Raw genomic sequence first — 12,500 nt, 5'->3', positions numbered from 1 at the left:
AACAAACAAATAAATAAATAAATATATAGATAAATAAATAAGGAAATCAAATATACACACAGATTTCTTAAACAAATAAATAAATAGATAAATAAACAGATAGATTAATAGATAAATAAATAAGGAAATCAAATATACACATAAACTTCTCAAACAAATAAATGAATAGATAAATATATAGATAAATAAATAAGGAAATCAAATATACACACAAACTTCTTAAACAAATAAATAAATAGATCAATAAATAAATAAATAAATAGATAAATTAATAACGAAATCAAACATACACACAGACTTCTAAAACAAATAAATAAATAGATCAATAAATAGATAAATAAATAGATAAATTAATAAGGAAATCAAATATACACACAGACTTCTCAAACAAATAAATCAATAGATAAATAAATAGATCAATAAATAGATCAATAAATAGATTAATAAATAGATAAATTAATAAGGAAATCAAAATCCCACAAACTTCTCAAACAAATAAATAAATAGATAAATAAATGAATAAATAAAAAGACAAACAAATAGATAAATAAACAGATAAATAAAGAAAGAAATCAAAATCCGACAAGCTTCTCAATTTATGCTGTGGTAAACCTTGCAACAGATGCAACAATGACCGATTAAGCAGGCAACATCGCCTCAACATTGCAACAACATTAAGCAGGCAACATCGCCTCAACATTGCAACAACATTAAGCAGGCAACATCGCCTCAACATTGCAACAACATTAAGCAGACACACTGGCCTCAACATTGCAACAACATCAAGCAGGCAACATCGCCTCAACATTGCAACAACATTAAGCAGACACACTGGCCTCAACATTGCAACAACATTAAGCAGGCACACTCGCCTCAACATTGCAACAACATTAAGCAGACACACTCGCCTCAACATCGCCTCAACATTGCAACAACATTAAGCAGACACACTCGCCTCAACATCGCCTCAACATTGCAACAACGAGACTCAACATTGCAACAACATTAAGCAGGCAAACATCGCCTCAACATTGCAACAACATCAAGCAGGCAACACTGCAACAACATTAAGCAGGCAATATCGCCTCAACATTGCAACAACATTAAGCAGGCAACATCGCCTCAACATTGCAACAACATCAAGCAGGCAACATTGCAACAACATTAAGCAGACACACTCGCCTCAACATTGCAACAACATTAAGCAGACACACTCGCCTCAACATTGCAACAACATTAAGCAGGCAACATCGCCTCAACATTGCAACAACATTAAGCAGACACACTCGCCTCAACATTGCAACAACATCAAGCAGGCAACATCGCCTCAACATTGCAACAACATTAAGCAGGCAACATCGCCTCAACATTGCAACAACAATAAGCAGACACACTCGCCTCAACATTGCAACAACATCAAGCAGGCAACATCGCCTCAACATTGCAACAACATTAAGCAGGCAACATCGCCTCAACATTGCAACAACATTAAGCAGGCAACATCGCCTCAACATTGCAACAACATTAAGCAGGCAACATCGCCTCAACATTGCAACAACGAGACTCAACATTGCAACAACATCAAGCAGGCAACATCGCCTCAACATTGCAACAACGAGACTCAACATTGCAACAACATTAAGCAGGCAACATCGCCTCAACATTGCAACAACATTAAACAGGCAACATCGCCTCAACATTGCAGCAACATCAAGCAGGCAACATCGCCTCAACATTGCAACATTAAGCAGGCAACATCGCCTCAACATTGCAACAACATTAAGCAGGCAACATCGCCTCAACATTGCAGCAACATCAAGCAGGCAACATCGCCTCAACATTGCAACAACATCAAGCAGGCAACATCGCCTCAACATTGCAACAACATCAAGCAGGCAACATCGCCTCAACATTGCAACAACATTAGGCAGGCAACATCGCCTCAACATTGCAACAACATTAAGCAGGCAACATCGCCTCAACATTGCAACAACATTAAGCAGGCAACATCGCCTCAACATTGCAACAACATCAAGCAGGCAACATCGCCTCAACATTGCAACAACATTAAGCAGGCAACATCGCCTCAACATTGCAACAACATTAAGCAGGCAACATCGCCTCAACATTGCAACAACATTAAGCAGGCAAACATCGCCTCAACATTGCAACAACATTAAGCAGGCAACATCGCCTCAACATTGCAACAACATTAAGCAGGCAACATCGCCTCAACATTGCAACAACATTAAGCAGGCAACATCGCCTCAACATTGCAACAACATTAAGCAGGCAACATCGCCTCAACATTGCAACAACATTAAGCAGGCAACATCGCCTCAACATTGCAACAACATTAAACAGGCAACATCGCCTCAACATTGCAACATTAAGCAGACACACTCGCCTCAACATTGCATCAACATTAAGCAGGCAACATCGCCTCAACATTGCAACAACATCAAGCAGGCAACATCGCCTCAACAATGCAACAACATTAAGCAGACACACTCGCCTCAACATCGCCTCAACATTGCAACAACGAGACTCAACATTGCAACAACATTAAGCAGGCAAACATCGCCTCAACATTGCAACAACGAGACTCACCTCCCTGCAAGAGCACCGATAACCAGACACGTTGATGTCGTAAGCGCACTCTGCATTGTCGCCGCAATTGTAAACCACGTTGCAACCAACCTGGAAAAAAGGAAAAATAAAATGGGTTGAGTAATCTTGCAATGGCGGGTTGTTGCACGGTTGTTCTTGGGGGGGATTTATGAGATGGATAGATTGGTTGATGGATGGATGGATGGATGGATTAAATTATGGATTGACAGATGGATAGATCGATTAAATTATGGATTGGATAGATCGGTTAAATCATGGATTGGATAGATCGGTTAAATTATGGATTGGATAGATCGGTTAAATTATGGATTGGATAGATCGGTTAAATCATGGATTGGATAGATCGGTTAAATTATGGATTGGATAGATCGGTTAAATTATGGATTGGATAGATCGATTAAATTATGGATTGGATAGATTGATTAAATTACGGATTGGATAGATCGATTAAATTATGGATTGGATAGATCGATTAAATTATGGATTGGCAGATGGATAGAGTAATTAAATGATGGATTAACTAACTGATGGTTTGATAGATGGATTGATTAAGTGATTGATAGATGGATATATCGATTATCTGGTGGATTGATAGACGAATAGATTGATCAGCTGATGGATGAATGATATAATTTGTGTATGAATAGATAGAGAGATACGAATATTGACAAACAGACAGAAAGACGGATAGATAGTTTCAATCACCGAATGAATGGTTGGTTGACAGATAGATAGGTAAGTAAACAAGCATATATTTGATAAGTAGATGGATAAATAAACTATCAGATGGATAGGAGAATAACAATAGAAGACAGGTAGATCCTTAGATAGATGGAGAAACATATAAATATATATGCAGGGAGAGAGAGGGAGCGAGAACGAGAGTGAGAGAGAGAAAGAGAGAGAGAGAGAGAGAGAGAGAGAGAGAGAGAGAGAGAGAGAGAGCGAGAGAGAGAGAGAGAGGGAGAGAGAGTGAGAGAGAGAGAAAGAGAGAGAGAGAGAGAGAGAAAGAGAGAGAGAGAGAGAGAGAGAGAGAGAGAGAGAGAAAGAGAGAGAGAGAGAAAGAGATAAACAGAGAGAGAGAGAGAGAGAAAAAGAGAAAAAGAGAGAGAAAGAGAGAAAAAGAAAAAGAGAAAAAGAGAAAAAGAGAAAGAGAGAGAGAGAGAGAGAGAGAGAGAGAGAGAAGGGACAGAGAGAGAGAGAGAGAGAGAGAGAGAGAGAGAGAGAGAGAGAGAGAGAGAGAGAGTAAAAGACAGACAGATAGACAGAATAAATGACAGACTAAAAGACAGACTAAGAGACAGACAGACAGATAGATAGACTAAAAGACAAACAGACTAAAAGACAAGAAGACAGACAGACATTAAAACTAAAAGACAGACAGATAGACATTAAGACTAAAAGACAGACAGACAAAAAGACAAAAAGACAGATAGATATCAAACGTCTGAGAGACACACACAGCAAGGATAAAGAACCAAGACACTAAGAAACTAGAATCAAAATGAGTGAAAAAATCTATAAAAAAAAAAATCACAAAATTACCTCGGTGGCTGTACAGAAGGTGCCATCTCCTTCAAAGCCAGACCGGCACTGGCACCGATGAGCCAGCGCATAAGAGTCATAAATACAGTTGGCATTGACGTCACAATTGTTGATGATATTGCAACTTGCCTCTGTTGATGGCACAATCAGATTTGAAGAATTATGGAAATAATGGCGATAAATGTTAGTGTTTGATACCATTCATAATTTATATTTATTCCATCTTTCTATTTCTATTGTTGATGATATTGCAACTTGCCTCTGTTGATGGCACAATCAGATTTGAAGAATTATGGAAATAATAAGCAATAAGTGTTAGTATTTGATACCATTCATAATTTCCATTTATTCTACCTTTCGATTAGACAGGATTACTTTGATGTATCGATTCGTATTAAACCACGAATGAATTCTTTTTGATATAGCAAGTGTCAAATGAATCACGAGAGATGCCAACCTCTTTTGGGAGAACAAGAAGTGCCGTCGCCTTCATAACCCTCGTTGCACTGGCACTTGTACCGTCTACTGGCACTGTCGTAGAGGCACTGGGCGTTGACGTCACAGTCCTGGACGCTGCTACACTGATCTGGTGGAAGGGAAAAAGGATAAAGATGACATTGGTGGAAGGGAAAATGGATAAAGATGACATTGGTGGAAGGGAAAATGGATAAAGATGACATTGGTGGAAGGGAAAAAGGATAAAGATGACATTGGTCGAAGGGAAAATGGATAAAGATGACATTGGTGGAAGGGAAAATGGATAAAGATGACATTGGTGGAAGGGAAAAAAGGATAAAGATGACATTGGTGGAAGGGAAAATGGATAAAGATGACATTGGTGGAAGGGAAAAAAGGATAAAGATGACATTGGTGGAAGGGAAAATGGATAAAGATGACATTGGTGGAAGGGAAAAAGGATAAAGATGACATTGGTGGAAGGGAAAATGGATAAAGATGACATTGGTGGAAGGGAAAAAGGATAAAGATGACATTGGTGGAAGGGAAAATGGATAAAGATGACATTGGTGGAAGGGAAAATGGATAAAGATGACATTGGTGGAAGGGAAAATGGATAAAGATGACATTGGTGGAAGGGAAAATGGATAAAGATGACATTAGTGGAAGGGAAAATGGATAAAGATGACATTGGTGGAAGGGAAAAAGGATAAAGATGACATTGGTCGAAGGGAAAAAGGATAAAGATGACATTGGTGGAAGGGAAAAAGGATAAACATGACATTGGTGGAAGGGAAAATGGATAAAGATGACATTGGTGGAAGGGAAAAAGGATAAAGATGACATTGGTGGAAGGGAAAATGGATAAAGATGACATTGGTGGAAGGGAAAAAGGATAAAGATGACATTGGTGGAAGGGAAAATGGATAAAGATGACATTGGAGGAAGGGAAAATGGATAAAGATGACATTGGTGGAAGGGAAAATGGATAAAGATGACATTGGTGGAAGGGAAAATGGATAAAGATGACATTGGTGGAAGGGAAAATGGATAAAGATGACATTGGTGGAAGGGAAAATGGATAAAGATGACATTGGTGGAAGGGAAAATGGATAAAGATGACATTGGTGGAAGGGAAAAAGGATAAAGATGACATTGGTGGAAGGGAAAATGGATAGAGATAACACTGGTGGAAGGGAAAAAGGATAAAGATGACATTGGTGGAAGGGAAAAAGGATAAAGATGACACTGGTGGAAGGGAAAATGGATAAAGATGACATTGGTGGAGGGGAAAATGGATAAAGATGACATTGGTGGAAGGGAAAATGGATAAAGATGACAATGGTGGAAGGGAAAATGGATAAAGATGACATTGGTGGAAGGGAAAATGGATAAAGATGACATTGGTGGAAGGGAAAATGGATAAAGATGACATTGATGGAAGGGAAAAAGGATAAAGATGACATTGGTGGAAGGGAAAAAGGATAAAGATGACATTGGTGGAAGGGAAAAAGGATAAAGATGACATTGGTGGAAGGAAAAATGGATAAAGATGACATTGGTGGAAGGGAAAAAGGATAAAGATGACATTGGTGGAAGGGAAAATGGATAAAGATGACATTGGTGGAAGGGAAAATGGATAAAGATGACATTGGTGGAAGGGAAAATGGATAAAGATGACATTGGTGGAAGGGAAAAAGGATAAAGATGGCATTGGTGGAAGGGAAAATGGATAAAGATGACATTGGTGGAAGGGAAAATGGATAAAGATGACATTGGTGGAAGGGAAAATGGATAAAGATGACATTGGTGGAAGGGAAAATGGATAAAGATGACATTGGTGGAAGGGAAAAAGGATAAAGATGGCATTGGTGGAAGGGAAAATGGATAAAGATGACATTGGTGGAAGGGAAAATGGATAAAGATGACATTGGTGGAAGGGAAAATGGATAAAGATGACATTGGTGGAAGGGAAAATGGATAAAGATGACATTGGTGGAAGGGAAAAAGGATAAAGATGACATTGGTGGAAGGGAAAAAGGATAAAGATGACATTGGTGGAAGGGAAAATGGATAAAGATGACATTGGTGGAAGGGAAAATGGATAAAGATGACATTGGTGGAAGGGAAAAAGGATAAAGATGACATTGGTGGAAGGGAAAAAGGATAAAGATGACATTGGTGGAAGGGAAAATGGATAAAGATGACATTGGTGGAAGGGAAAATGGATAAAGATGACATTGGTGGAGGGGAAATGGATAAAGATGACATTGGTGGAAGGGAAAATGGATAAAGATGACATTGGTGGAAGGGAAAATGGATAAAGATGACATTGGTGGAAGGGAAAATGGATAAAGATGACATTGGTGGAAGGGAAAATGGATAAAGATGACATTGGTGGAAGGGAAAATGGATAAAGATGACATTGGTGGAAGGGAAAAAGGATAAAGATGACATTGGTGGAAGGGAAAATGGATAAAGATGACATTGGTGGAAGGGAAAATGGATAGAGATGACATACAGTGTAATACATTAAAGTACTGTGCAGTGAAATGTATCAGGGAGACTTTTAAGGTAATGTAGTGGGATACTATGCAGTGAAGTACACAAGGAGGATATATATAATAATAAATAAATCAAAATGATATAGGGAGAGAGAGGGGGGGGGCTGATAGACACAGAGAGAGTCAGACAGACAGAGAAAGAGAAAGGGAAGGAAGGGTGTAGTATAAACAGCCTGTCAGCAGAATATCAATTGTAAATTTGTAATATTTTAAGATTATGCATTTTCACTAATATATAAAACGGAAGGTTCATGATTAACTGTGCTAGTATTTTCACGTTGACTTAACAATATGCTGAGTGATGAATAAAAAGTATACTGCCTTATCTAAAAAAAAAAAAAAAATGAAAAAAAAAACGAAAGGGGAAATGAGTAGACAAAATACATTATAAGGAAATTAAACCTTCTATACAACATTTAAGAATCAGACATTTCATTTCCGTAATAAGAGACATTAACTTGTATAGTAAGACCTTTACTTATTGTGGACACTCACACATACACGCACACACACACACACACACACACACACACACACACACACACCACACACACACACGCATCAGACATACACACATCAGACATACACCCACCTACACTCCCCCACCCACACACATACAACCCCCCCCCCCCACACACACACACACGCACCCCCCACACACACTTCCTTTTAAACCCATACACACACACAAACACCCCCCCCCCCCCCGACACGCACACACGCACCCCCCCCCACACACACATACACACACATGCACTCCCCCCCTCCCAAACCCATACACACACACAAACACCTCCCCTTCCCACACACACACACACGCACACCCCTCCCCCCCACCCCCCACCCCCCCCTCCCATACACACACACAAACACACACAAGACCCGACCCTCACCTAGCGGAGTGCACACGAGGCCATCACCCTGGTAGCCTGGCAGACAGACACACACGTGTTTGAGCTCGTAGTCGTCGTAGACACACTGGGCGTGGATGTGGCAGATGTCCACCGTGTCACAGGAGACATCTGTGGCAGAAGTGGATAAAAAAAAAAAAAAAAGGGAAAGAAAAGAAGTGTTATTGGTGTGGATATATTTTTGATTTTTTTTTTTTTTTGTGGATTTTTTTTCTTCTTCTGTTCGGATTTAATTTTTTCTCTCTCTCTTTTTTTCTTTTTTTTTGGGGGGGTGGATTTTTTTTCTTTTCTTTTGTTCGGATTTATATTCATTGCGTTGATATTTGTTTTTTCTTTTTCTTTTTTATTATCTGTAGGATTTTTTTTTTCTCGAATTTATATTGTGTTTTTTTTTCCGTATCCCGTGAAGATTATAATCTTTTAAAGAAAGGAAGATGCAAGTGTGCACGTTTATGCTCTGTATCATACCTTAATCATAACTTTGTTGATAAAGATACATGCCATGCAATCATATTTTATGTGCAAATGCTTTTATTTCTTCAAGGCTACATGGAAAAAAGAAAGAAAAAAAAGAAAGAAAGAAAGAAAAAAAAGAAAAAAAAAAAAAAAAAAAAAAAAAAAAAAAAAATATATATATATATATATATATATATATATATATATATATATATATATATATATATATATATATATATATATATGGATGTATGTATATTACAAAAAAGGGATTTTTTTATTTCTCATTCCTCCCTCAACTTTTTGGAGTGTTTCTTGTTTTTCTCTAATGAGACTATTCTCCCTTTGTCTTTTTTCTGTTTTCATTCCTTCTTTAGTCCCGTAATCCCTTTCCCTTTGAAGAAATTTATCCTACATTATTCCTTTCCCCTTTATCCATTTTCTTCACTTATTATCCTTCTTTGTCAGGTACAAAGGGAAGACGGGGTGAGGGGGGACTTTTCCTGGTCATAAAAACTCCTTTTTTGTCAAAATGTCTGTTCGAAAATCTGTATTTTCTTAAAATAAGGAAAATACAAATTGCCAATTTGTCAAAATTTCGAAAAAGAAGGTTACCCACCGCATGAAAATTAGGAAATTAAATTTGCTCGATTAGCCAAAGGGAGAGAAAAAATTTGCCTTTTCGGTCAAAATTAAGGGTCCAACCCCCCCCCCCCCCAAAAAAAAAAAAAAAATCCCTTTATTTCAACTGGGCTCAAGATTCTCTCTATTTCCCTTTCACTCTCTATCTCCCTTTCTCTCTCTCTCTCTCTCTCTTCTCTCTCTCCCTTTCTTTACTCTCTCTCTCTTCCCTCCCCCCCTTTTCCTCAGCTTCTAAGGTTGCTCAAATGCTCTCCCCCAAGCCCCTCCCTCCCCTCCCTCCCACAACCTGAGGATACCCATATACCTAACTTACCCCTTCCTTCCCCTTCCCTCCCCAAATTCTCACTCATACTTATACACAAGTACTTATACTTATACACAAATACAAATACTTATACATAAATGCACTTATACTTATACACGAATACTTATACTTATACACAAAAACAAATACTTATACACAAAAACAAATACTTATACACATAAACAAATACTTATACACAAAAACAAATACTTATACGCAAATGTACTTATACTTATACACAAATACATATGCTTATACACAAATACAAATACTTATACACAAGTACTTATACTTATACACAAATATAAATACACTTATACTTATACACAAATATAAATACACTTATACTTATACACAAATATAAATACACTTATACTTATACACAAATACAAATACATTTATACTTATACACAAATACAAATACACTTATACTTATACACAAATACAAATACACTTATACTTATACACAAATACTTTTTACTCACTTCTCCCCATCCTTCTCTCAACTCAGGGATACCCAGTTACTTATCCCCAACTCGCCTGCCTCCCGTCCCCAACCCAATGGATACCCAATCACTCCCGAAATACTCCCCTCTCCCTCCCCCTCCCTCCCTACCCCAACCCCGGGATACCCAGGAATACCCCAATACCCCAATACCTAAATACCTAAATACCTAAATACCCAGATACCTAAATACCCAAATACCTAAATACCCAAATACCTAAATACCCAAATACCCAAATACCTAAATACCTAAATACCCAAATACCTAAATACCCAAATACCTAAATACCTAAATACCCAAATACCTAAATACCCAAATACCTAAATACCCAAATACCTAAATACCCAAATACCTAAATATCCAAATACCTAAATAGCCAAATAGCCGAATACCCAAATACTTAAATACCCAAGTACCCAAAAACCCAAATACCTAAATACCCAAATACCTAAATACCTAAATAGCCAAATACCTAAGTACCTAAATATCCAAATACCTAAATACCTAAATAGCCAAATACCTAAATACCTAAATACCCAAATACCTAAATACCTAAATAGCCTAATAGCCAAATACCTAAATACCCAAATACCCAAATACTTAAATACCTAAATAGCCAAATACCTAAATAGCCAAATAGCCAAATACCCAAATACTTAAATACCCCAATGCCCCAATACCCAAATACCTAAATACCCAAATACCCAAATACTTACCCAGCTCGTTACAAAAGTAGCCGTCACCGTCATAGCCAGCGTTACACTGACACCTATACTGCTCACTGTAACCATCGTAGATACACTGTGCGTTGCTGTGGCAGTTATTTATCTTGTCGCACGGGACTGCAGAGAGGTACAGTATATTATTTGTAAATTTTCTCTCTAATTACAGTTTTTTTTTTGTTTTTTTTTTTTTGGCTGGTCATGTGTTATGGTGCGTCGACAGTCACTATCTACGGTTGCCTAGAGTCACTGTCATTCACTATCATGCAGTTAAATTTACATACAGGCTTTGTATAAGAGTCAGTATCATATTCTTTGAAAGTTCATGCACTCAGTATAATAGTCATGCATCTCGTGCTACAACATATATATATATAAGTGTAATGAGATTTTTTCTGTTCTTTCTACAGCGTGTATTTGTATTCGTAAATTCTTATCGAATATTTTACAGCTATATATGTTTATTGATGTTTAATGTCACGCTTTTGCATATAACTACAAGCATTTGCAGGCACCATCAAGTAGTCAGAAACACAGGTGTGCTTTTCTATTTAGGAATTTCAAAAATGCAAAAGTGTAATTGAAATTCTGTTGTTTTCTATATATCGTGTATTTCTATTCACTGTAAAATTCATGTGTAATTTATCACAGCTGCATGTGCTTCCTCGTTATTACTTTCACACTTTTGCTAGCACTTTCAAACATTTGTAATGGACTTCAAGTACTCATAGATTCAAGTATGTGGTTTTCAAGTCAGTGTCATGTCGCCATATTTTTTTAGTGTATGTGTTGAAACGTCTTTTTGTATATTGTTTTCTGGCATTGTCAGAGATCATTGTATGAACCACATCTGTTACTGGGGAAATAGTTATAATAATACAATAGTACATACAAACAACACATTCAACACTTGATATTGTTGTCGATATATATATATATATATATATATATATATATATATATATATATATATATATATATATATATATATATATATTACCTGAAGAGATCATATCAATCACAATTAAATTTGACATATATCTTTTGCACCAGACAACTAAAATCAATACCCTTTTCACTCTTACTACAACTAATGTTTTGAATACAACTACTATATGACTTCGACTAATTTGCTATCACTATACTCTTAATTACCAATTTCCTCCTTACTGCTCTTTAACACCAATAACCAACTACTACCAGAACAACCAACAGTGAACATCTAATTACTAATACAGGGTCTAATGAGCTAATTACTATCCGCACTTTACAAATTTACGAAAACCCCAATTTGTGATTTTGCATATTTTTATTTTTTTATTACTTTATTTTTATTTTTTTTATTACTTTTTTTTTTTTTTTTTTGGGGGGGGGTACAGCATGGCCTCGAATAAACTGGAAACGATAAATTAAATGAAAAATAAGTCAGATTTAACTATCATAAACAACCACAGAGGCAATAATCATAGCAATCATGATGACAAAAAATGATAATAATGATAAAATTCATGAAATTAATGATAATAGTGATATTAATAATAATAACAATAATGAGGATAATAGTAGTAGTAATGATAATAACAATAATAATGATGATGATGATAATAATAATAATAATAATAATAATAATAATAATAATAACAATAATGAGGATAATAGTAGTAGTAATGATAATAACAATAATAATGATGATGATGATGATAATAATAATAATAATAATAATATTAATAATAATAATAATAATAATAATAATAATAATAATA

General features: G+C 36.4%; 1 protein-coding gene across 1 annotated transcript in view; it reads right to left on the bottom strand.

Moving 5' to 3' along the window:
- The window catches only part of Ndg (Nidogen), a gene marked incomplete in the record, with an annotated part of 75,274 nt that overhangs the window by 12,443 nt on the left and 50,331 nt on the right, over positions 1–12,500 (bottom strand). Inside the window, 5 exon segments of the mRNA XM_070126898.1 lie at positions 2,611–2,700; positions 4,177–4,307; positions 4,634–4,762; positions 8,090–8,218; positions 10,732–10,857. Of these exon segments, the coding sequence (XP_069982999.1) occupies positions 2,611–2,700; positions 4,177–4,307; positions 4,634–4,762; positions 8,090–8,218; positions 10,732–10,857 (605 nt within the window).

This window comes from Penaeus vannamei, chromosome 11 (genome assembly GCF_042767895.1).
Source record: "Penaeus vannamei isolate JL-2024 chromosome 11, ASM4276789v1, whole genome shotgun sequence".
Classification (NCBI taxonomy): domain Eukaryota; kingdom Metazoa; phylum Arthropoda; class Malacostraca; order Decapoda; family Penaeidae; genus Penaeus; species Penaeus vannamei.
The sequence above is the reverse complement of the archived record's forward strand: the minus strand, read 5'-3'. Positions and strand labels throughout refer to the sequence as shown.